The sequence below is a fragment of the Rutidosis leptorrhynchoides genome, chromosome 3 (genome assembly GCF_046630445.1).
Source record: "Rutidosis leptorrhynchoides isolate AG116_Rl617_1_P2 chromosome 3, CSIRO_AGI_Rlap_v1, whole genome shotgun sequence".
Classification (NCBI taxonomy): domain Eukaryota; kingdom Viridiplantae; phylum Streptophyta; class Magnoliopsida; order Asterales; family Asteraceae; genus Rutidosis; species Rutidosis leptorrhynchoides.
Genome location: NC_092335.1, coordinates 603519852 through 603547467, shown reverse-complemented (window position 1 = coordinate 603547467; position 27616 = coordinate 603519852). Strand labels below are relative to the sequence as shown.

The 27616-nt window shown below is 33.2% G+C and overlaps 3 protein-coding genes across 4 annotated transcripts in view; 2 read left to right on the top strand and 1 right to left on the bottom strand.

The window, feature by feature from the left end:
* The window catches only part of LOC139902207 (uncharacterized), a 61712-nt gene extending 48611 nt beyond the window's left edge, over positions 1-13101 (top strand). Inside the window, exons 2-3 of the mRNA XM_071884855.1 lie at positions 11504-12069; positions 12922-13101. Of these exons, the coding sequence (XP_071740956.1) occupies positions 11504-12069; positions 12922-13101 (746 nt within the window). The remainder of the gene's footprint in view (positions 1-11503; positions 12070-12921) is intronic.
* A 3355-nt stretch (positions 13102-16456) lies between these two features.
* Positions 16457-17776, top strand: LOC139898842 (uncharacterized). Its single transcript, XM_071881642.1, has one exon. The coding sequence runs from the start codon at positions 16457-16459 to the stop codon at positions 17582-17584; it is 1128 nt and encodes a 375-aa protein (XP_071737743.1). The 3' UTR covers positions 17585-17776.
* A 677-nt stretch (positions 17777-18453) lies between these two features.
* LOC139898841 (transcription factor TGA1-like) lies at positions 18454-22822 on the bottom strand. 2 transcript variants are annotated; one of them, XM_071881641.1, is made up of 9 exons: positions 22584-22822; positions 21797-22036; positions 21188-21256; positions 21036-21095; positions 20862-20939; positions 20701-20764; positions 20345-20616; positions 18872-19099; positions 18454-18783 (listed from the first exon to the last, which is right to left on the bottom strand). In XM_071881641.1, exons 2-9 carry the CDS (start codon positions 21953-21955, stop codon positions 18628-18630), a joined length of 1086 nt encoding a protein of 361 aa, XP_071737742.1. In that variant the 5' UTR covers positions 21956-22036; positions 22584-22822; the 3' UTR covers positions 18454-18627. The 2 variants fall into 2 exon arrangements, with proteins under 2 accessions (XP_071737742.1, XP_071737741.1); XM_071881640.1 differs by having other exon boundaries at positions 21797-21957.
* Positions 22823-27616: the final 4794 nt, after the last annotated feature.

Here is a 27616-nt window from a genome sequence, read left to right as displayed (position 1 = left end):
TGCGCGAGCTTTATAGGCAGTTTCTAAATTTGGGGCTCCGCGACTCGCGACCCTTTTCTTCTTCAAACTTCGCGAGTCGCGGAGATCGTTTTTACAGCTCACCCACATTTGGCTCTTTGTTTGCCGATGATTTATTTTATAAATATAATATATATATATAATTAATATAATTAATTATATATTATATTATATTTATATACATAGTTAACTTGTAATTTTTAGTCCGTTGCGTCGAGCGTTGAGAGTTGACTCTGGTCCCGGTTCCGGATTTTCGAACGTCCTTGCGTACTATTTTATATCTTGTACTTTGCGTTTTGAATCTTGTACTCTTGTAATTTCGAGATGTTTCTTATCAATAATTGGAACCTCTTTGATTGTATTTTGTACTTTTGAGCTTTTTGGTCGTTTGCGTCTTCAATTCGTCGAATCCGTCTTTTGTCTTCACCTTTTAATATTTAAACGAATATCACTTGTAAATAGAACAATTGCAACTAAAAGCTTGTCTTTCTTGGGGAATAATGCTATGAAATATATGTTCGTTTTTAGCATTATCAATAACCTTGATTTATATGTGTACTCTTTTATTGTTACCGGGGAACCTTAATATTTCATCTTATTACCAGCAGACGTACCAGCAACCTCGTTGCTATTTGGGCTTAAATCCCTCCGACAAATCACTACATTTATCTATTGAAGTCTCATCATATTCTCATCCGCATCTGGTAACGAGAATTGCCATACCAATTACCGGGAATCAGCAAATTTGTATTGTGAGCCTCGCAACGTTTCCACATCAACAGTTATATGTAAACATATAACATTTATCTCTTCGAATTATGATCTTTCATCTGAAATCTTGAAAAGCACTCAGTCTACAAATCAAATACTCTGAATGTGGAAAAGCTGAATGAAGCAGCAGAAACCGTAGACAACTATAATGACCTTAATCGTCAGAAGTTGATGATAAAGAATTGTAGGTTGGCAAAGTTCAGAAAAAGTATGAAACTGAAAAACTGATTGAGCAAACTATGAAGGAAGCCGTGGACAAATCACAAAGAATAAGTTTGACTTCAAAGAATCTAAATGATTCAGTACCTACTGAAGTCATTAACGAATACCTTGCTTTTGACTCCAAACTCTTGCGGACAAATTTTCTTCACCATCCTTCGATATTAGAAATACCAAGATATCATCGTATCTTTCATTATAAATGTCCTCCATATTTCTGAAGATATTTTCATAACTATTCTTATCTGAAATCATTAATCTCTTCGTGCTATCAGTGTTACATCATATAGAAACGGCTAGTTTCTATATTCTGTAAATTTTTGAGCTTAAAATATGAATGTTATTGAAGTAATGTTGGGAACTGATGCATGAGTTAGTATAATATAATGACACTTGATCAACGTGATTATATTACAGTAAGTCATGCTGAGTTTCTAAATTGAATGTGATGATTCACAGATCATAACGTCATCATGTGCTATGTTACACGACTCTTACGTTCTGTCTAATCTATAAACATATCAAGAACATATTTTTTCTTGATAGTCCTATGTTTCCTTGAATTCTGGTAATTTGACAAGTCAAATTGTGCTATTACCGTTCCTTTCTTAGGACATTAACAATGTTCATTCCGAAATTTATATCTGTGAATTCTGGACCATTACAAGCTGTGCTTAATCACAAGAAGAAGAAAAGAAAGGACAAAGCTCCGCAATAGAAATTGGAGTATAAATCGCAGCAAATAGGAGGGAGTATTAACTGTGGATGTCAATGATTATAAAAGACAGAAATAGGGACTTTGAAATATAAGAGAAATTATAAAGTCCAATAACAACAGGAAGGTTACAAACCATGGATATTAATACAAATAGCAATATAAAGAAACGGTATAATTAAGAATAGTATCACCCCAAGGTAATAGTAGAAGGAAATAGATTTTCTGGTGGAAGATTGAAAAGAAGGATGACAGAAATGATAATTAGGGAAATATATAGGATTAGAACTGAATTAAACATTTTTTTTACAATCTTTTGGATGTACGAAATAAGAAAGAAAGTATAGGAATGATGAGAATAATGGAACGGAAGAGTTTAATTTATAATGAAAATATCAGACAGAGTAATCGAGGTAGATCACCGTAGCTAATTATAGAGATCTTAATTTCCTTACTCGCGGAAGAATCAAATCTTTTAGATTTTGAAGATTTTCTTTAAATCCCTTGAATTCCGGAATTCAACCAAGACAACGTCAAAAGCTAAGACGCACCACATTTTCTAAATTCAAACCTAATTCTGTCAAAAGTTAAGACGAATATTTACTTTTCCTATTTCAATCTTTTGCGATAGCTTCACTTATACGCTTCAAGTAACCGAATCGTTTAATCTATATGTCAAGGTAAAGATAAAACTCTATTCAATCACTTCATTTTGTCATGAAAACATTTTTATTGTTAGCCATGACCACCTCACTCAAATTTCGGGACGAAATTTCTTTAACGGGTAGGTACTGTGATGACCCGGAAATTTCCGACCAAATTTAAACTTAATCTTTATATGATTTAATATTTTCGACACGATAAGCAAACTCCGTTATGTTGCGTCTCAAAAATTTGAACTATTCTATGTATTCATTTAACCTTTGACCATTACCGACGATTCACAAACAAGTAGTTACAAATAAATATATACAGATACCTAGATAAGTGTGTGTGTGTGTGTATATATATATATATATATATATATATATATATATATATATATATATATATATATATATATATATATATATATATATATAAATATAAACAAAAGTACATACATAATAATTTGAAATAATAAAAGTACAATTTAATTCATTGAAATTAAAAGTGTAAACTAATGAACAGAATAATTAAGTTACTATGAATATAAATATATATAGATATGAAAGTTATTACATGTAAGGTGTTATAATTACTAATATTATTATTATCATTATTAATATCATTATTATCATAATTAGTAGTAAAAATTATAATCTCAGTTATTACTACGATTAGTATTATTATTATAACTATCATTTGTATTACCATTATTACCTTCATTAAGATTTAATATGAATTATTATTATTACTTTTATTATTATTAATAATATAAATTTGAATATTATTATTGGTATTATTAATATTATTATATTATATATAAATATGGAAAAAGAAACATGTAATTTGTTATATTACTATTATCTAATATGATTGTTATCATGATTATTATTATAAAAAGTTATTAAAATTATAATTTTTATTATTTATTATTATTATTATTATTATTATTATTATAATTAGAATTATTCATATTATTATTTTTATTATTAATTACTATTATTATTAATATAATTATTATTATTATTAAATCTTAATATTAATTATAAAAAAACTTTATGCACATGAAAATCGTACATTATTGTTACACTCACCTTTCAAACTGTATTAGGTTTTTGTTTTATGTCTCTTAAATTGTTAACAAATTAAAATCAATCACAGAATCCATCCAACTTTTCGTTACAGGTCGATTCTCTTTATATTTTTTTTATTATTATTATTTTTATTTTTTTTTTCTCACATTCTGTCTACTCCAATTATAAACCTGTCATCCATTGTTGCTTCTATAATTGATTGAATTGATACATTCAGGCATTCCAAATTATTTTCCACTATCAATTACCTATTACAATTTCTCCAAGTTGTCCAATTTGATGAAAACAAAACGATGAACACAGGTAACACCCTGTTCGATGTTTATTTTTTTTTGAAAACATTGAAATCGAATAAAATTTCAAAATATATTATTGTAGTCTTGTTAGAAATACTCTAAACGATCTTTATACAAAAATTGAGCTCTCAATTCATTTTAACGAAACCAAATTTTAGAGTCAAAGTATTAAAATAAAAAGTCAACTGAATGTTTGAAGATCGAATTAGAGCTTTATAAGTTATTTCTGATGAAATTAGGGATTCCTAAAGTTTTTATGGATCTTTTGAAATGTAATTCATGTTATAAGTATTTTCTGAAACGGTCTAAAACTCGAATTCAATGTTTGAGTTCTTGTTGTTCTTCACGAAATTGTTACAGCAAGAATATATATATATATATTAAATTTTTTTTTTGTTTGTTTTGTTAATTCAAAGCAAACACACAACCTGAGTTGTTTCTGATAAGTTATGAGTTAAATCAAATGCTTGTTACTATATTAGGGTTGAGTGATTTTCCTGTCGATTGATTCAAAGAAGAAGGAGATAAAAGAGACAGAATATATCTCGGGTTATAAGGTTTAGGTTCTTGATTATAACAGAAAAACAGGGTCGGTCGAATGGTTAAGTGTTGGTTTGGGTTTACGAGAGGTCACGGGTTCGAACCCGGTATGTAGCAATTCTTTTTACAACAATTTTTTAAAAGGGTATAAAGCTTTTATTTTTACTTCAATTATTATTATTATTATTAATTACTATTATTATTATTATTACTATTATTATTAGTATTATTATTATTATTGATTGAAATTATTATTATGTCTTAGTAGTATTAATATCATAGTTATTACTATGATTATGAATATTATGAATATTATTAAAATTTCTATAAAAATCATAAAATTTATTATTTGTTCATTATAAACTAATACTTGTATCATTTTATAAGTTATAATATTATTATTAGTATCATTACTAGTACTATAAGTATTATTAGTATTATAATTATCATTTAAAAGTATTATGTACATTATAATGATTATTAGTATTATGTAATTCATAAAATCATTAACATAACTAACAATAACAGTAAAATGAATATTTTCTTTTATATATATTATTAATATCATTAATTTTATTACTAATAGAATTATTATCATTATTACTAATGTTAAGTATTATCCTCATCATATTTATCATTACAAGTGTTAATTGGGTATTACTATAATAACTATTTTAATAAACAAATGATACATATATAAAGATATATTTTGTACTCATAACATAACAAAATTTATATTTTATATACAGAATGAATATATGAGATGTATATATATGTTATTAATATAAAAATGATACAATTAGTAAATTATATATATATATATATATATATATATATATATATATATATATATATATATAAACTTATCCGATTACGATATGTATATTAATAAATATACAAATGATATAGGTTTGTGAATCCGAGGCCAACCTTGCATTGTTTAGTTGTTTAATGTCGTTATATGTATTTTTACTATAAAATACAATACGGTGAGTTTCATTTGTTCCCTTTTACTCATTACATTTTTGGGCTGAGAATACATGCAATGCTTTAATAACTGTTTTGCAATATTTATATGCGTGAGTTTCATTAATCCCTTTTTAAATGCTTTTGCAATATATAATTTTGGGACTGAGAATACATGCGATGTTTTTATAACTGTTTTACGAAATAGACACAAGTAATTGAAACTACATTATATGATTGAATGATCGAAATCGAATATGCCCCTTTTTATATAGTCTGGTAATCTAAGAATTAGGGAACAGACACCCTAATTGACGCGAACTCTAAAGATAGATCTATCGGGCTCAACAAGCCCCATCCAAAGTACCGGATACTTTAGTACTTCGAAATTTATATCATGTCCGAAGGAGGATCCCGGAATGATGGGGATATTCTTATATATGCATATTGTGAATGTCGGTTACCAGGTGTTCAATCCATATGAATGATATTTTTGTCTCTATGCATGGGACGTATGTTTATGAGAAATGGAAATATGAAATCTTGTGGTCTATTAAATTTATGAAATGATTATTTATGTTAAACTAATGAACTCACCAACCTTTTGGTTGACACTTTAAAGCATGTTTATTCTCAGGTACGAAAGAAATCTTCCGCTGTGCATTTGCTCATCTTAGAGATATTACTTGGAGTCATTCATGACATATTTCAAAAGACGTTGCATTCGAGTCGTTGAGTTCATCAAGATTATTATTAAGTCAATTATAGTTAGATATATTATGAAATGGTATGCATGCCATCAACTTTCGATGTATTGAAAGATTGTCTTTTTAAAAACGAATGCAATGTTTGTAAAATGTATCATATAGAGGTCAAGTACCTCGCGATGTAACCAACTATTGTGAATCGTTTGTAATCGATATGGACTTTGTCCGGATGGATTAGGACGGGTCCTTTCAGAGCTTGTCATCAAAACTCCTTAGTCAACTTGGTCAAAGCCTGATGTAGGCCAACCATGGTGACTGGTGCCTCAGTCTGAGAAGTAGTGCCAGAAGATAAGGGTAGGGTTGGTATGTCCTCACAGCCTTCCTGTTGAAAAGTAGGGCGATCTTTGGACATAGAAGGATTTGAGGCCTGTATCACACCCTGTGACATGAGTGTAACATTGGAAGCCTGTGCAAGAATGTGTAAGGATGGAACATTTTGGATGGGTAGTGACAGACTTAAGTCTGGGGTAACAGTTGGCTTGGTCATTGCAGCTGGTTTTTGGATTTAGTTATTTGAGTCCAGGATTGGGACTTCTTCAAATAAGTCAACTGAGTGGGTTTCTTCAGTGACTGTAATGAGGGTATCCAAGTTAACTATCCTATCAGGTTTAAGTTGGGTTAAAGCACTGCCTTCACCAACCTCTAGCAGAGGTGATGAAGTAGTACTAGAAGCACCTTGCCTAGTGAATTTTTGAGGCGAATTCACAAGCGCTGTAACATCTAGGGTTTTAAGTATGGTGGTATTCTCAATATGAACTGGTGAGTTCATAAGGTTGGTTAAATGGAGATTTTGTTCAGTAGCAGCGGGAGAAGATGGGTTAGAATGAGGTGGGATTTCTCCATTCATGTCCTCAACCTGCTCTGTATGTGTAACATCATGGGGTGGAGTATACCGTTAATTCCAATGATACCAAAAAGGCTCTCGTTATTGGTTTTAGCCCCAATAAGGCTCTAGTGTGCAGTTCTTCCGCGGGTTACAAGCTTGTGTATTCAAAGTTGTTCCCTGTTTCGAAACAACCACACGTCGAGTAAAATTACCGAGCCAACTAAACTCGGTGTCGGTGTAGGGCGGAAAAGATACTCGAGAATGGCAATTTGTACAATCAATTCAATTCAATTCTGGGGTAACAACTCAGACTTCGATTGCTCAGAATCTGCAGGTTGGTTTGCACGGCCAAGATTAATCCAATGCATTATAGCAAAAAGTTATCAAAAAGATTGACACAATCATTATCAAATTAATACTCCTGACAAAAATTTTCAAAAGGTTACCATTAACTCCCTTCATTAATACCAAATTTGACCCTTTTATTTTAGGAAATAGAATAAAGAAAAAAAATTTAACCTAAAAACAAAATTTAAAAAAAACTTTATTTGACTAAAGAAAGAAACAAATTTATACACAAAAATATACTTGAGTAAACTTTCCCAGACTCTGAACAATATTACGTCACCCAGACCCTAAGAAAATAATTCAGACTCAAGAAATATCATCACTGGACAACATTTCAATAGATGGATTTAACATTCCAAGTTGTCCAAGCAGATAAAAATGCCTTTCTTCAGGAAGTGCCTTAGTGAAAATATCTGTCAATTGATCTTTAGTACCAATATGCTTTAAAAACACTTTGCCCTTTTCAACACAATCCCTTATAAAATGATGTCTGATCTCTATATGCTTGGCTCTGGAGTGAAACACTGGATTCTCAGTAATAGCAATAGCACTCTCATTATCACACATTATTGGAGTTTTGGTCAATGTTAACCCAAAATCTAAAAGTTGATGTTGCATCCACAGTAATTGAGCACAACAGCTTCCTGCAGCAACATATTCAGCTTCTGCTGTGGACGTGGCCACAGAATTCTGCTTTTTGCTAGTTCAGCTGACCAATTTTCCACCTAGCAATTGACATCCACTAGAAGTGATCTTCCTGTCTAATTTGCAACCTGCATAGTCTGCATCTGTGTAACCAATTAGATCAAACCCTGAGTCTTTAGAGTACCAAAGACCCAGGTTAGGGGTACCTTTTAAGTACCTAAAAATTCTTTTCACAGCTTTATAATGAGACTCCCTAGGATCTGATTGGTAACGTGCACAAAGACATGTAGCAAACATTATATCAGGTCTACTGGCAGTTAAGTATAGCAAAGATCCAATCATACCTCTATAGGTTGATTGACAAGTGAGTTTTCCAGATTCATCTTTATCAAGCTTTTCAGAAACACTCATTGGAGTTCTTAAAGTAGAACAATTTTTAAAACCAAATTTAGTTAACATGTCAGAAATATAGTTACTTTGGTTAATAAAAATGCCTTCAGAACTCTGTTTAATTTGCAACCCAAGAAAATAGTTTAAAGTACATAAATTGCTCATTCTATACTCTTCAGACATAATGTCAGAAAACCATTTTCTTAAGTGTGGATTAGTAGACCCAAAAATAATGTCATCAACATAAATTTGAACAAGTAACACCTCACCTTTGTCCTTTTTGATAAACAAAGTCTTGTCAATGGCTCCTCTGGAAAAATTCTTTTCTAAAAGAAATGTTGACAAGGTATCATACCAGGCTCTGGGAGCTTGCTTCAGACCATACAATGCTTTCTTCAATCTGTAAACATGCTTAGGAAATTTCTTACTTACAAAACCAGGAGGTTGTTTCACATACACCTCTTCTTGCAATTTACCATTCAGGAAAGCACTCTTCACATCCATTTGAAACACCTTGAAATCTTTGTGTGCAGCATATGCCAGAAACAGTCTAATAGCTTCAATTCTAGCAACAGGAGCAAAAGTCTCATCATAATCTATTCCTTCTTCTTGTCTATACCCTTGAGCCACTAACCTTGCTTTATTTCTAATCACAATACCATCTTTATCAACCTTGTTTCTGTAAACCCATTTAGTGCCAATTGCAGTTTTACCATCAGGTTTTGGAACCAACTCCCATACATCATTCCTTTCAAATTCTGTCAACTCTTCAGTCATAGCCTCAACCCAATCATTGTCAGCCAATGCTTCATATACATCTTTGGGCTCAATTAGTGAAAGAAAATAAGAAAAGAAGCAGTAGTTTGCAATAATAAAGTCAGACACAGGTGTCTGAGAAGTAGAGCTAGGTTTAGGCAAACCAGTAGGATCCACAACATAATCCTCAAGATGCTTTGGAGGAACTATATTTCTAGATGATTTTCTAGTAGGAACAGCAGGATCCAAGGTGATATTTGATGACTGATCACCCTCTTGAATAACAACAGACTCATCTTCTTGTGGAACTTCTTCTGTATGAGAATTATCTGCAGAATCATTTTCAACCCAGACAAATAAGGTTCATCTGACTCAGACTCTGAATCCAGAGTCTGAACACTGTTTCCAGAAATTAAATTTGACAATTCACCAAGTGCAGATTGCTCAGTGCTGGATGACTGATCCATTTCTATAGAACTTTCATCAAAAGAAACATTAATGGATTCTTCAATCTTCATTCTCCTCTGATTATATACTCTATAAGCTTTAGATACAGAAGAATATCCCATGAACATACCTTCATCAGATTTTGGCCTCATTTTATCAAGCTGATTATGCTTCAGCCCTTCAACTAAAGCAACTTTCTTAAATGTAACACTTCCAGCTTTAACAGTACCATAACCAATAGTCTTTGCAACAGAATTATCACCAAATCTTACAGAAGGACCTTTTTTCAACAAACCCTACAAGATGCTCTTTTCATCCAATCATGTGTCTTGAGCAGCCACTATCTAGATACCATATACTACCCTGCTACACAAGACACAAGCAAAGAAAAATGATTAGTTTTTAAGGGGAACCCACTTTTCAGTGGGTTCAGTTGGAGTGCTCTTCACTCTCCAAACAAAAACTTTGTTTCCAATCCAAATCAACTTGTCCTTAACAGATTTTAAGACACTTTTATTTTCACAAACTTTGGGTTTCCATTCTTTCTCAATTTTCTTAGGAAAACAAAATGTTCCCCTAACTGAAGGTTTTTCTTGACTCTTGATTTTTTCATTGAGTTTTAAAATTTTCTTTTTGAGTTTTTGAATAGTCTTAGCTTGTTTTGACTTTAACCTTCTTTTAGTTGACCTTTTTAGATCTGGACAAGTGTCAGTGACAGATGATGATTCAGAATTGCTCTTGCAACTTGACTCTTGGGTGTCAGACTCTAGGTCAGAACATACACTATTATTTTGAGAGACTAAACTATTAGAGTCTGAAGGTTTCAAAAGTTCAGACTCTAGTGGATTTCTGCTTTCAAGTATTATAGTCTCAGAAGGTTCAACAGGATCTAAAGATCTTACAAAAGCATTAGTTAAAATCTTTTTGTCACCATCAAATTTTACAAAAGTGTTTGGTAAAATGTCAGGTTTGAATACACTAGGATCAACTTCCACATTATTATTTAATATGTAGTTTTCACCTAGTATAGCTTTGACATCATTTGGAATTTGTTTGGCAATAGCATCAGAATTCTTTTTGGAAGAAACACACCAAGATTTACAAATTGTTTCATAGTGATTTGACCTTTTCATTGATCTTCCTAATTCTGTATTTAACCTTTTAGTTTCTTCTGTGTATGCCATTTTATAAGTGTCAAGTTCTGCCTCACATTTTTGCAATTCTTTAATTTCAGCATCTTTGTTTTTGATGGTATTTTTAAGATCAAAAATTTGTGTTCTTAATCTATCAATATCATCTAAACACCATTGAAAGTCAAGCAACAAGTACTGAAACATTCTCACTTTTTCATTATCAAGATAATTCACAAAGTTTTGTACCTTATAGGCAGACGCTTTATTGCAAGTAGAGTCCTTATCCATCTTCTCAACAGCTTTCAGATCTTCCTCAAACTTGCTAGAACCACCATCCCTTTCAATTACAGCCATATCTGGAGTAGTAATAGTACTGATAAGAAAAATATGGATCGTTTTAAAAGATTACCAAGTTGGATTTACACCTTTTCTGCTCTGATACCAGTTATTAGTTCACAGTATTTGATCTATGAACACCAGACTCTCAATTGAATAATAAATATGAATTATAAGAACAATAATTGAGAGAACACGATATGGAGATATATGAAAGATAATATTAATCGTGCAAAGATACATCACAAAGCTAAACCGTAGCCTCTATTTATACAGATTTAAAACCAAATCTGAAGATTTGGTTTCCTAAACAACTTTACTAATAATAAGGAAAAGATAAACTCTAAACTTAACAAATCTTCAAATCACTTCAAAAGTTTATCTTCTGGAGATAAGGCAGAATCAAAAACGTATCTTCTAAATATTTAAACATATCTCCAAAATCCTCCTTATCTTAGCCATCAAGAAAACCAAAAACGTTGACTTCACCAAACATCAGAGTCTGCAACTTCAGACTCTACAACTTCAGACTCTAAAAACCTGCAAAATGTTTTTGACTCATCAGATTATTTTTCCAACATTCGCATATTTTAACTGTTATTAAAAAGGATCCTAGCTTATTAGATAGAGGCTTGCATACATCTATTGTACCAACTATTAATTATTTTTTAAGAATTTTGGGTACTAAAGAAAACATTGTTAAAGCTATTATGAAGTCACATTGGCGTTTTTATAATAAATATTTAAGGGTTAATATAATGTTGTTAGAAAATTATGGGATTTGTGGGGAAAATATTGAAAGGGTTATACATAGGAACCCTAGATTGGTAACTCTAAATCCTGTTAGGTTAGAAGAGAAGCTTGTTCAAGTCGAAACGGAATTTGGTATTTCACCTGGTTCGGGTATGTTTTCGTATGGGTTGTACACTCTTTGCGCGGTGAGTAAGTTGAATTTACGGAAAAGGATTGAGTTGTTTAGGAGTTTCGGGTGGTCGGATTCGGATGTTAAGATTATTGCTAAGGGTCAACCAACATGTTTTACTATTTCTGAAGAAAGGTTAAGTAAAGGGCTGAGTTTTTTTATGGAAGAAGTCGGGTATACATCTTCGCGGTTAGCTCCTTATGGGTATCTTTTGAAGTATAGTTTGGAGAAAAGGGTGAAACCGAGGTATCATTTGTTTAAGGTTTTAAGAGATAAAGGGGTGATGGCTAAAGAGTTCTATTCTGTAATGTCTTTATCAAAAATGAATTTTATGAAGAATGTTGTGCATCGTTATAAGGAACATATATCTGAGCATTTGTATGAAAGTTATCTCAAAGATGTAAATGGAGAGTAGAAGAATTTGTATGTTATGAATCATTTTAGCATCACATGTGCAATGCCCATGCTTAGTCCTTAGTCTTTGTGTGATAGTATGTATAAGGCACTAGGGCATTGTGATGAGGTTAAGTTAATTGTATTAGTAGTGTGAAAAAACATTTCTCTCCCAATTTGCTTTATTGTAACCGTAATTTTGATTTTGGTTCAATACAATTATGGTTTATGATTCAATTCCATTTCATGTTTGTGGAGTTCAATTATTACTAGTGTGACTACGAATTCGTTCCTAGAAATACGTAACAAAAAACTGCGTAAATGCTTTGTTTTTGCTACACATATACTGTAAGCTGGTATGTACTATCCCTAATTATAATACTTGAACTTTAGCTACCAGTGATTAAAGAAACTATATATGTTTATCAAGTTGCCACATGTGTTGCACATGGATGAGATTCTTTATATTTAGCATTGTTTATATTTTAAAATAACCCAAAGTAAAATGTTGTTTACGAGTTTCGGGTGGTCTAATTCGGATGTTGAGATTATTGCTAAGAGTCAACCGTTATGTTTTACTATTTCTGAAGAAAGGTTAAGTAAAATGTTGAGTTTTTTTATGGAAGAAGTTGGGTATACATCTTCGCAGTTAGCTCATTATGGCTGTCTTTTAACGTATAGTTTGGAGAAAAAGGTGAAACCGAGGTATCGTTTGTATAAGGTTTTAAGAGATAAAGGGGTGATGGTTAAAGAGTTTCATTCTATATTATCTTTATCGAATATGAATTTTATGAAGAATGTTGTGCAGCGTTATAAGGAAGGTATATGTGAGCATTTGCATGAAAGTTTTCTCAAAGACGTAAACGAAGAGTAGAATTTATATTTGAGTTTTCAGAATTCAAATATAAAGACAAGCATCGAACAAACCAGAAGAGTAACTAAACTACCAACAACCACCATCATTGTGAGAAATACCATCAATGTGAAGATAATCTTGAGAATTACCTTCGCTGTGAAAAAAGCAACCGGAGAACAATGTAAATCCGGTCACTATTGAAGACCGGCGAACCAGAAATTATTCCGGCAAGGCATGCAATATCCGACAAACTATATGGACAAACCTGACAGCCATGAGCGAATCTACCATTTGGACCTTGGGGTTCGGGACACACCACCAAATTTAACTACATGACCCCATATTTTTTAAATTTATAGCTTTTTCAAACTGTATAGGAAACCACTAAATTTAATTAGTCAGACGTCATATATATTTCGAATTTGAAGTTTTTTGAAGGTAAATAACCATCAAAATACATTCAAATATAATTAGTCACGACCCCATTGAGTTTTGATCATGGAATCGCCATTGCCGACAACAATTGAGGGGCACTTCCTCACGCAAAATGAGCAACACATCTAACACCACGAAAACCTGCATAAAATTGTGGAAAACCGTACTAGTCGCCGCCTGCAAGCCATCAACGGAAAAGGAAGCACGAAAATCGAAAAAATTGAAATTGCCGAATATCAATAAAATTTGGTGAGAATCAAAGCATCACAACCCTACACACCAGAAGCAAGGCACAGTGGAGAGACCACAATGCTCGCCTCTTGTTGCCAGCAACGGGATGAGTAATACCAGCTGGAAAACAACACAAAACACAGGGAAAAAGGAGAGAGATAATGGAGAGGAAGCTTAAAGAAGAGAGAACAAAAATAGGAAAGGGAGAGGACAACCGGACCACCAGCGGAAAGCCGGTGGCCGGAAAAGCAAGCTCCGATGTGGTGGAGTTTTTAGATCGGGAAATTGAAAAAGTGTACGGAGAGAGAATTTGAAAATGCTTATGACATTCTTTGTTGAGGTGAAGAATGGGACTTGTGTTATAAAATATTGTTGTTCATGGTGATTAGTAACAAACTTGAGAGATGACGGACCGCGCGTTGCGGCGGTAGCATTTTAATTTACATTGGCTAATACATATTTGTAGTACATGATGATATTATGTACAAATTGGCTATGTGTATATATATGCATAGCTAATAGTTTAGATAGCTTATACTGTCCGATTAACTTTACAAATTGGCTATGTAGAAGTCGTTTTGTGTGTTGTTTATTTTAACATCAAAATTTTATTAACTAGCTACCCTCTAACAAGCTGCTAGAGGGCGAAGATCCACAAGTTTTACACGGGGTTTACAAACCAATCATTCCAAGATACATTACATTTTCCTCTACTAGAGCACCATAAAAAAAAACTACAAACATAATCAAATAAACAAGACTTCTGCAATACTTCTCCGAAGAAGACAACATTGTTCCTAAATCTTCAAAGCAACCAAAGGAGAGCCACCACAATCTAGTACAACTTGTTCTTTGTAGCTTTATTAGCGATCCACCCATCTAACCATTCAGCGAACTCGGCCCACCTAGAAAAATTCGGTATTGTAAGACCAACCTACACGCTGCATTTTTGCTGAAGCTCTAATGCTAGATCACACCCGAACAGAATATGATGCGACGTTTCTGGTCCCCACGAGCAAACTGCACAACCAACCTCCATTACATCTATACCTCATCTCAAAATATTTACTCGCGTCGGTAATCTAATTTACTCGCGTAGGTAATCTAATTTACTCGCGTCGGTAATCTATCTAACGCCATCCGCCAAAGAAACACGTTTATTTTCCGAGGAATACATCTATACCATCTTGTAGCAATATGATGTGTAGGTAACACTCGATCATCCATATATAATCTAGTTCCACAAACCATATAAACTGATTCATTATCTAAAACTCATTGTCAAGAATCATCCACTACTATGTATTCACATTACCCATGATCGATACCATCTCAGCAAGTTTAGAGGTGTTTCTCACACCAATGTCCCTCTTCCATGACCACTTCCACCCTTCGGCATTACAACGATCCGCAAGGGTACAATTTGCGTTCGAATCCAAATGATATAGTCTTCCGAATTTGGCACGTAACACCAAGCCAATTATCGTTCCAGAAAAGAGTAGAACGACCATCTCCAACAACTTTAGATTGAAGAACATTAGTCGGTAATAGACCTTTATCTTTTTTTTTATAAAAGGAATAGACCTTTATTTTTAACTTTAACGAATGCGTTAACGATATTGTACTAGATGCCTTTACAACTAATCGGCGAGCCATCCAAAGCCGCTTTCGGGCCAAACAAAGCGTTTACGACTGATACACAAATAGCATTAGGCGATGTCGTATATCTCCATAACCATTTAAATATAAGTCCATAATTAAATGTCCGAAGACTACCAACATCCAATCCACCTTTATCATACGAACTTAACACTTGATTCCAATTAACCCAATGCATTTTTTTTTATTAGTATCGATACTTCCCCAAAAGAATCCAGCCCGCAAGATTTCTAACTTATCTAGTACCGTTTCCGGACATCTGAACAACGATAGGTACTAAGCACATAAACTTCCCAAGACCGCCTTTATAAGTGTTAATCTACCACCGGTCGATAAAGTTTAGCATTTCAACCCGACAATTCTTTGTTGAATCAATCTTTTAAAGGCTTCCAATCTGCAATCGTGTTCATGTTAACCCCAATAGATAAACCTAAATAAGTAAAAGAAAGGATAAGCATCCGATTTCTTGAACATATTATGTTACATATAACCAGTATTAATTGAATTTACGATCTTATACAAAACCTTTTCGTTCTCGGTAAGTAAATTAAATGGATTGTAGAATTATATTTTGAATAAAAGTGTAACTCGTGCGTTTATTTAAAAAAAAATATTATTAGTCATTATAGCAAGATAAGGGTACTCGAGGGTGTGATCATGTATAATTAGTATTATAATAACTATGTTTACATGTTCATAAATAATTTAGTTACTTAAACTGCAAGTTCAAATCACTTACATATTTATTGCTGAAAAGCAAAGCTACGTTGTTAGCGCGTTGAAGCTTCGTTTTGAATATAATTTGTTGCGTTTATATCGTAAAATTATTTCGAGTTAAACGGTGATGGTGGTGAACCCTAATTCACCGCGAACAATGGTCTTAGAGACTTGGACACTATTTTCACAATAACTAACCTTAAATGCAAGGGGCAACCCGTAAAAAAGTATAATGACTACCCGTAAACAAATTAAACGCAACGGGTTCTTTTTTTGATGTGGTCCATTTTTTAATTTTGTTGGTCAATGTTTTAGGTCACATTTCAGCAAAATGTTCATTGTTCGTAGCAGAAACAGCATCCATGGCCAGAATCACAAACTATTTCTCCACAATTCATCTTCAATCTTCCTTCATCTCCTTCACAACTCATCCACTAATTTACAGCCTCATCATTTCATGGTCGATTACCTAATTAACTCACTCAATTTCACAAAACAAGAAGCCATAACAACTTCAACTAAATTATTCCACTTAAAATCCACCAAAAAGCCACAATCTGTCATCGATTTCCTCAAAACCCACAATTTATCACAACCCCAAATCAAATCCATTGTTATTTCACAACCCAATATCTTACTGAGAAGAGTTGATAAAACCCTAGAACCCAAATTTAGGGTTTTATCAGAAACAGGGTTTTCAGGTTCGGATATTTTAACTGTTATTAAAAAGGATCCTAATTTATTAGATAGACGCGTGGATACATATATTGTACCAACTATTAATTATATGTTAAGAATTATGGGTACTAAAGAAAACATTGTTAAAGCTATTGAGAGGTCACCTTGGCCTTTTTATGGGAAATATTTTAGGGTTAATGTAATGTTGTTACAAAAATATGGGTTTTGTAGGAAAGATATTGAAAGAATTATACTTAGGAACCCAAGAGTGGTTAGTCAAAATCGTCTTAGGTTAGAATCGAAGCTTGATCAAGTCGAAAAGGAATTTGGTATTTCACCTCGTTCGTGTGTGTTTTCGTATGGGTTGTCGGCTCTTTGTGCGATGAATGAGTCGACTTTACATAAAAAGTTTGAGATGTTTAGGAGTTTCGGGTGGTCTGATTCGGATATTGAGATTATTGCTAAGAGTCAACCGTTATGTTTTACTATTTCTGAAGAAAGGTTAAGTAAAATGTTGAGTTTTTTTATGGAAGAAGTTGGGTATACATCTTCGCGGTTAGCTACTTGTGGGTGTGTTTTGAAGTATAGTTTGGAGAAAAGGGTGAAACCGAGGTATCAATTGTTTAAGGTTTTAAGAGATGAAGGGGTGAGGGTTCAAGAGTTTCATACTATAGTGTATCTATCGAATATAAATTTCATGAAGAATGTTGTGCATCGTTATAAGGAAGATATACCTGATCATATGTATGAAAGTTTTCTCAAAGACGTAAACGGAGAGTAGAAGAATTTGTATTTGAGTTTTCAGAATTCAGGTAATTCATCTTGCATTTCTTTTTAATGTTATCCTTTCTATATGGTTTGCTTATATGCAATTTAGTTGGAAAGATCTATGAATCCTCTCATATTATACAATTTGGCACTAAAGTAAAAATTGCTTTAAGGTGTTCTTTACCTTGGATCCTATCAGTAAAAATGTGGATAATTAATTGTATTTTTATAATATTATTTGCTTAAGGTACTTGTTGTCAACGACTGTACGTTGTCACGTTACTAAGCTACAATTCCCGCATTATTTGAACTGCAATCTTGCACATATTGTTTAATTTTTGGCTTGCTTGAATATTGATGTTCGTGGTGATTAGTAACAAATCTTTTAGTACGCCAGACATAAATTATTTATGGTTTTTCTATACATTGAAATGCTCGTCTCCTAGCGTTTATTTTGGAGCTTTTAGAACAACTCAGACTACTTCCATCCATGACATAACTTTTCTTATCGTTAACTGCCATCTCAGCGCCACATCAGCACTTTCTCCCTATCACTAAAGAATAACAGATCAATACCATCGATGAAACCCTTCCTCAACCACTAAATTGATTTGTTTGAGCATAGTACAAATATTTATGCACAATGTATAACAAATTAAAACAATGTGGGGATGAAGTGGCCATTCGATCTTTCATGACATTTAGGACCGTCTTTTTGTAGTCGTGTCTTATATAGAACGGTTCAGAACCGATTTCAGTTTCAAACGGTTATGTTAATATGTAGTTTACAGCTATGAATGAAATGAACTAGAAAACCCCACTCTTCTCAATATATCCACAGCATCATATTTTTATATTTACATTTTTAGGCTAACCATAAAAACTTTTATACATGCTCTGGACATTAATTATACACCGGTATATAAATAGTAGATCGAAATCGAATTATCTGATGCAAATCTACTTGTAACTTTTGGCCTATTAATACATGTATGAAGGACAATTTGATTGGCCAGCTCATAGTTGAACGAACACATGACTAACATGAACTTGGCTCTAGCTTGTGGGTTCACGAGAACGAGCTGACCAAAGTGAACTTAGTGCTCGGAGACGTTCAAAATATTCACCCAACGCTAGCAACCCTCTTGCAGCTTGATGTGCGGTTAAGCATTTAGCCATCTGTATCAACACTTGTTTTCGTAGGTGATCCGCCTGTGGTTTCTCTTAACGTGAGCTGGCGCACAGGATATCATATCTACGCTCATATATAATTTTCAAGATTAAATCATTATATATTTACCTGGTTTAGGAAATTTTCGATTCCTTCGAGCCTCTCCATGGCTAAAGTCATTTGCGTAGTGTAAGTTCCAGCTCCAGTTATGTCGATTGTAATGCCTTGTGTTAACGTCTGTTGAAGCTTTTCCATTCCTGTAGTCAACGCGTCCTCAGCTTGTCTACAAGAGTGTTTCATAATCGATATACTCATGAGTTGTGCATCCGTTAACGGCTCAAGTTGTGGCATTAGCATCTACACATGAACGAAAACAAAGAGTCAGATTGCTACATATTATGCCTTTATTCAAGCGTATTAGAACACAAAGGGGTGTTAGATATTAAAAATTTCAAAGCTCAAATGCAAGAAATTTTAAGATATACGTTTCAACCCTCTAAATAACCGTAAATATACCTTTAATGCATAATTTTAGAGGGTCAATGGGTAATGATGAGGTATACGAGGATATCCAGTGGCGGATTCAGGAAAATTTTTCATCGGGGGCGAATTTTTTTTAAAACGTAAGGAATTTTTTTTTTTTTTTTTTTGCAAAATATAGAGGTTTTGGGGCAAATATAGAGTTTTTGAGCAAAATTTGAAGGTTTTTGGGCAAAATACGAAGGTTTTGGGGCAAAATATGAAGGGTTTGGGGCAAATTTTTTTTTCCACCGGGGGCAAAATCGAAAGACCGAAAAAATTTGCACTAAAATTTCGAAATCCACCGGGGGCGGGCGCCCCCCCTCTTAATGCATTGGATCCGCCTCTGAGGATATCGTTGTTTAGGTTATTGGGGGGAAAATAAGTATTTTTGCTGAGATGTAAGATGTAAGCAGACTAACCGGGTCAACATGTTGCCGTTTTTGGTGTTGTAGAGGATAAATGACATTTATGCATATTAATTATACTCGGCAATTGAGACCCATAGCTTGAAAAATGGGTCCATTGAGTTAAGTATTTAACTAGTTGAGTCCATAAAAATGTTAAAGAATGGGTCCATAATAGACCCATATGAAGCCTAACAAATATATATAAGGTCCAACAGGTCTTTAATGGATCTTAATGTGTCCTTACGAGATTTCAAAAATATTATTTTTTTAGAGGTTTTATGAGTTTAATAAACTTTGAGTAACGCCTCTCGATCCGACCCGGCCCGTTTGACCCATTAAAATCTAATCCGTTGAACCCATGACCCGGTCGGACCTAAACCCCCTTGGGTCTTGGCCCAGCCCGACCCATTTGCCAAGTATAACATTAATCTTAAAAAAAATACTCCGTAATAGACTTGAAAGAACCTTTCTTAAACATGCTTTATGGTTATGGTTAATTTGTACACAATCAATTTTTATCCATATACAATTAAACATGCTTTATGAGGTTGTACAGTACAACACTTTTTTTAAATGTACGGTACAACACTTTAAATCATGTTTGGTAATTATGCATAAAAATTGATTGTGTACATATGATCTGCCTATGTGTTTATAGGGAACTTCATCTTACATATAGGAGCTCAGACGGTCGTGGTCCTCCGAGCCATTGAAAAAACCTTTCCATAGGGGTTCTCCACGAACCGTTCATCAAATAAAACGCATCCGCTTTTGCAGCATTTGCTTTCATTCGAAAAAGCTCGTAGTAATGATTCAATCCACTGTCTACAAATATACGAAGCTCTAATTCGCTAACATGACTTTGCAATATCTCCTTAAGTTCATTGTTCTTTTTTTGCAGATCAGCAACCCACAAATCATACGCCATTTCAAATGCAACGATACCTACAAACTCCTTTTAACTTAGAATGAACTATTAATGCATTGATGTTTTGTACAGTACAACTAACATCATATATAGTAACGTACCTGGGTTGACGTTAGTAGATAATAATAGACCGTTGTTTGTATTTAGCAAACCACCATATGCACGCTGCAGTTAATCAATAACATTGATTAATCTCCCATGTTTTAGCCATCTAAGATAGTGTTTGAAATCAAACTCTTATTGAAACAAATCTTTAGTTCACCTGTTGTCGAGTTCTCTCTAGTTCTTGCTCTAGTTGTGCCAACTTTAAACGTCCTGTTTCAAGTTGTTTTACGTATGCCTACAATCAAAAATTTAGTTATTAATTGAACTAGTTTTCGGTAGACATAATGTACTTCTTTTGGCTTGTGGATAAAATGCCCCAAACGAGGCGTACCTTTTTCCTCAAGCGACTTTTGCGTGCAGCTTCACGGTTTTGGGCTAATCTTCTTTGCATCTGTAATTGCACATATTCAAATTCATCGAATTTTAGCTTTTATATATGCACAAAATATTTAGATACAAATGAAATTTAGCCTCTTTGAACACCTTATCAGACATGTTTTTTGCTGATTGATCTAATGAAGCTCCTATTGATTCCTGAGGATGGTACTCTGTCTAAAGAATCCAAAAAATGTCATTTACAAATGAGAATTGCATAAAGTCATAACTCATATATAAATTTACAACAGAATGCACTTATAACATTGTGTTGCAGTCAAGAATAAAAAGCAAATTACTAGGGATTTTAGGTTAATTTAACAATACTTAAGGGATCAAAAGTTATGTTTATGTAAACAATACTAATACTAATGTTTGTTTTTGCTACACATCATATACTGTATAAGCTGGATATTTGTTATCCATGATTATTATACTTTAACTACCAGTGATTTAAGAAACTCTGTATGTTTATCAAGTGCGCTCATGTGTTGCACACGGATTATATTCTTTCTTTTTTTAGCATTATTTATTTTATAAAATTACCCAAACTTATTGGTATCCTTAGATCCTTTATATCAAGCATATAATCACTATTTTCATGTAATATAAATAGCTCAAATATACTAATATATACAGATCCTCAATACATAAATATAATTGATGTTAAATATTCTCTATTATATAAGTTATATATGAGAAAAGGTGTATATTTACCTTGTTGGCTAACATTGTATCGACTTGGGAGATCGAAGAAGGCACTGTATTCTGGCTGATATTACATTCAAACGGGTTGTCGTCCCACATGTTAATATGATGAAGCGGGTCGTAAATACCCATCCTTCTTGAAGTTGCAAATTGTGTTGATGTTGCCATTTCTAAATAATTATCGATTCGCGATCAGTATAGTCACTCTAGCTCACAGTATGAACTTTTAAAGAGTATTTTCAGACCAAACTGTTATTGAAAATTCAAAAACAAGATTGATCATAAGCTTTTTATGATTGAAATATCATATTCAAATACAGTAATACAACAGGAAATAAATAGACAAAACGTAACCAATTATGCCCCTTAAAAATAAAAATTGTTTTTTCTTTACTATTTTTGAAGTTAAATGGTTATTTGTTTGACACTAGTGCTAAAAAAAAGTAGAAAATTTTACTCCGTAACATTTTTTTATTATAGATATAATATATAATATATCAACAATCATTTCATAAAAGCTCATGCTTTTTTCACTACGTTAAGAAATCAAATCAATAACCAAAGCCTAAACAACTGAATTTCTAAGAGAAGAAAGTTCATAGTTTAGACCACTCAGATATAATTAATAAAAAAAAAAAAAAAAAAGATACAAAATTTATTTAAGAGACTGAATAAAAAAATTAGAGTTCGTCTAGTTAGGAAAAACTGTTTTGAAAAATTTCGAAGAAAAATCAAAAAACATATGTGACAACCAAGAAAACAAGCAGCAGAAGGAGAGAAATAGAGAGAGGCTAACCTGTCATAAACTGATGAATGGTGAAAAGAAAACTTCCAAAACAAAAGAAATGCAATTTTTAGGGGATTTTATAAGCAACAAGTTGAGCCCATTAAAGTATATAAAATATTAAAGTGTAAAACAGTTAAACGAATAAACTTTTTCTGCTTAGGTTAATTGCGGGCGAGTATTTTTACTCAAACATGTGTTGCATAATCGGGTTATCTCGTGATCGTTTCTTATCCCTGACCACTCTAAGATGTGATGTTCGTGAGGTTTGAACCTCAAATCTATTAGAGGATATCAGGAAGCTAGTCATCAGACAATTATATAATGTATGATAGTTACATAAATTAAAGTGTGTTTGGGTGAAAAGGTGTCATAATAACATATGATTTTACAAGAAAAAGGAAAACCAACATGGGTTCAAAAGCGAGAAGATGTGAAACACACAGTTGGCCCAGAAACAGACAGCCTAAATATTTTTACAAATTAAGCACTAAACAATAAAACAAATAATGGTGTTTTCATTGAAATAATTAAAGTTTGTAGTTTGTCTAATAACAGCGACTCATGCATGGGGGTGGTTTTTAGATAATGACCACGCATTCAATGTTGCGGATACAAGATCTCACATCGAATAGTGTTTACTCCCTTCGGTTTACTAGATGGGTCAGGTGTGTTCCACGGAAAATTAATATTCTTCTTTGGCGTGTGGCATTGGATATATTACCTACTAGATTGAATCTATCCTGGCGTTGCTTAGAGATTCAACAAATAGGATGTGTTTCTTGTAACTACTGCTTGGAAACAATAAACCATGTTATTTTTTATTGTAATATTGCTGCTGATCTGTGGAGACGAACGAGAGTATGGGTAGAGATATGCCGATTTTTAAAGAATGGGATGAATGGATCACTTGGTTTGATGATTGGCGGGAAAGAATGGAAGTGAAGGACAAACTTTACACTATTGTGGCTGCGGTCATATGGCACATTTGGAGGTATAGAAACAGTGTAATATTCCGACCCCCGATGAAGAAGCAGTTACTATTTGATTCTATTTGTTTTTCTTCATTTTGTTGGTATAGTAGTAGAGAAAAAAGTAATGTTACTTGGAGCGAGTGCCTCATGAACCCGTTGTAGTTGTTTCTGTTTTGCTTTTCCTAGCTCGTTGCTAGGAGGGTAGTTTTCTAATGAAATTTGAGTTGTTCCGGAAAAAAAAGTTCGTAGTTTGTGGAACGTAAAAGACAAAGCAGTTAGCATCACATTATATCTTATAATATATGATCGTGCATTCGCGTTCTATGTATTGACGTTGCATTATCTTGATAATATGAATATCATAAATTTAAGAGTACCACTGAGGCATTGCCTGAGTGGTTTTCAAGCCTTAGTAGGGGGCTCGCGATTAGTTGCCAAGCAACCCGAGTTCAATTCCGATAAGGGGAGGTTTTCTCCAGAATTTTTCCGCGATTAGTTGCCAAGCAACCCGGGTCAATCCTTGGAGTTTCCTACCTACTGTGTGTGGGTCGGCAAATAAGAGTATTCGATGTGAAAATTTACCGTTCAAAAAAATAAATAAATTTAAGAGTAGTTGTTTTATACTATATAAAAGTATATACATGTTACATTCAATTTTAAAGGAACAGACATAATTAAATGGAGACATCAATTTAAATCGTAGATGCATTAAGAATTCTGCATGATTAATTATATCGACATGTACGTAAATTACTATAGCTAGATTATTATGTGTGTACAAACTTAGTCGACTTCTATTGTATCTATTAAATTTTAGTTTTTGTTATCATAATTGACAAATGATTATAACATTGCCGTAAACATGCATCTCATTAATTGATCAAGTAAACAAAATTAACATATAACAATATATTATATTGTACCGATGATATTTTTTAACGAATGTTAGAGTCGACGGAGATTCGAACACGATGTCGAAACCTACTCACTCGATCATTTCCTGGAACGAAGCATATACAGTCTTACCGCCTCATAGGAGGAAACACCCACAATGAATCTATATGGCATCGTGTGGTAAAACCCCCGGGTGAGGCTCGAACGCGCGCAAGACATACGATACCTCCGAGAACTATGAAATGGACTGGTAACCTCATTAAAGTATTTTGCAGTATATGAAAGTCGAACTTCCTGACATTCCTTATGAGAAGTCAGGTCACTACCAATGCACCAAGCCACCAACACATCAACGTTTTGTACCGATGATATACTTAGCTTGAAATAGCTTAGTGTATGTGTTCAACGACTTAGGATCACCATGTTAGAAGTGCATGAAAGGATCAACGGGTAATCATTGCTTGTGACTACAATCATGAATTATGACGTCGTAAAAATGATACGAGTATCAATTTGGACGTCTAAGAATTTGTAGAAGCTCTTAATCAATTAAAGTATATGTACGTAGTCTTGTAGACGTTATGTTGCATCGAAAACGACAAAGGTATAATAGTTGATTCGCCAATTAGATCCATAAAATGCATTAATGTGGTCCATATATATATATATATATATATATATATATATATATATATATATATATATATATATATATATACTACATACATATCTTTAGGTATGTTAAGAGTTCAAGAACTTTAATTGCGATGCATGGTTTCATAGTTTGTCGTTATCAGGGGCAGACCTATGAAGGGGCAGGATGGGGCGCCCGCGCCTAGTGGATTTGCATATTTTAATGCAAATTTTTTCGGTTTTTCTATTTTTCGATTTTGCCTCCGGTGGTCTTTATGATCCATCTTTTTGGTACTTTACCTTGTTGCTTCTTGCATGTGTTCAACTATTTTCTGAACAGATTGTAGTATGAAACGAACAATAACACAAATTCAGACACCACAAATCAACACAAAATATTTTAACACTTTTATAACACCTTGAATAATTGAAACCACAACTATTACAGAAACCAGTACACTTATTGCAATCAAGATGATTAGCAATATAAACGAATGAATGAAAGATCAGATAATGTGTGATGACCCGAAAATTTTTGACTTATTTAAACCAATTCTCTATACGATTTATTATTTTAACACGTTAAACAAAGTCTGTTAGATTGAGTCTCAAAATTTTAGAACTGTTACATATATACAATTACCTTTGACTACTCTCGACGATTCATGAACAATTATATGTATGTATATATATATGTACAAGTAAAAACGACTTTCCTACAGTAAAAATTACTTTGCTACAGTAAAACACAATTTGCTACAGTAAAACACTATTTGCTACAGTGAAACCGTATTTTGCTACAGTGCTACAGTAAAACACTATTTGCTACAGTAAAACACTATTTGCTACAGTAAACACTATTTGCTACAGTAAAACACTATTTGCTACAGTAAATACTATTTGCTACAGTAAAACACTATTTGCTACGGTACCACTATTTGCTACAGTAAACACTATTTGATGTCGACGAACTAGCAAACAGAAACAGAAAAGGCGGCCATGCGATCGCATGGCAAAAACACTGAAAACTCATGCGATCGCATGAGCTACAGTAAATCGAAAAGTACTATAAAAGGTCAGTTTTGCTCGACGAAATATTTCATAAAAATTTATGTACGTAAATTTTATAATTATAATTATAATTATAATTTTAATTTTAAGTTTAATAATAATAAAGTATATTCGAGGGTATTTTTAATTCGGGTTTCAAACCGTTTTAAAATAAGGAAATATTGGGTATTGTTCGGGGTATTGTTCTTGAATCCAAGACCAACCATACAGTCGTCTACCATCACTACGTCTACGCAATTTGCCTACAATATTGAATCGCAATATTGAACTGTGAGTTATAGATCCCTTTTTAAATACTTTAAATATTTTTGGGCTGAGAATACATGCAATTTATTTTAAACGCAATAAGACACAAGTACATACAAAATTCTACACTGAGTTAAACCGAAAATCCCTTAGCTTTGGTAACTAGTAGCTGCCAGTACATAGGATATGGACTGGTGGGCGCGAATAATTGTATATGGATCCATAGGGCTTGACATCCCCGTCCGAGCTAGAGCGCTAGCCTTTTAACGGACGTATGTTATTTGAGTTTAAGACACGTTGGTTTGCGTGTATTAAAACGAATGGGGTAATTATCACTATAGCGTTAAGTTTAGTTACCAGGGTGCTCTGTTACGTAGAATCTATTGATAAACTTTTGATGAAACCTTGTGGTCTATCTTTATATATGTTTATGACTCGAGCAATTAAACCTATAACTCACCAACATTCGTGTTGACTTTTTAGCATGTTTTATTCTCAGGTCCTTAGAATGCTTCCGCTGTGATGTGCTTGTTGCCTGCATGGAGTCTCTCATGCTTTGTACAAAGTTTATTGCATTCAAAATAAAACTGCGTTGTGTAATAAATAATTGGACTGTGATGTCAACCTGTAAATTAAAGACTTATGTATTTCGGGGTTTTGCTTATACCTAAGCACTCGCCCACATGTTTATAACTTTCTATGTTTAGAAAGTCACTTATTTTAATGAATGCAATATTTTATCAAAACGTATCATATAGAGGTCAAAACCTCACTGTGGAATCAATGATTAACGTGCCGCGTCAATAGCGATTTTGACGGGTCGTTACAGTTGGTATCCGAGCTTGAGGTCATAGGGAACCAGAAATTACATTAGTGTGTTTAACTGGTAATTGTTAGGAAGCATTAGTGAGTCTGGACTATGACCATATTTGTTTTTACTGATTTTTGCTTATCATTTGGTCAAAAACATTATATGTAATATATTTATATGCTAACGTAATTGTTGTTTCAATTATGTGATAGATGACTTCTTCTAATCCTATCATTTTGTACGACTCGGAATCGGACACTGAATCTATTATATCCACAACTGAAAAGGGCGTTCAAATACCTATTAAAGAAGAAATTGTGTTAGCAGGGGAATCTCAACTCCCGGTAAACCCAGAGGAGGTTCCAGCTCCACCCAGCTTTAGTTTTCCGGAGCCACAGTATCGTTGGCATGGACCC

What these genes read in the sequence shown, in the direction of transcription:
- LOC139898841 (XM_071881640.1), bottom strand. An exon ending in ATACAATGTTAGCCAACAAG is followed by an intron (nt 21,257 to 21,796) that starts GTAAATATACAC and finishes TGGATTCTTTAG; the next exon opens with ACAGAGTACCATCCTCAGGA. An exon ending in CAAAAAACATGTCTGATAAG is followed by an intron (nt 21,096 to 21,187) that starts GTGTTCAAAGAG and finishes GTGCAATTACAG; the next exon opens with ATGCAAAGAAGATTAGCCCA.
- LOC139898842 (XM_071881642.1), top strand. Translation starts at nt 16,457, where the DNA reads ATGTTCATTGTTCGTAGCAGAAACAGCATCCATGGCCAGAATCACAAA.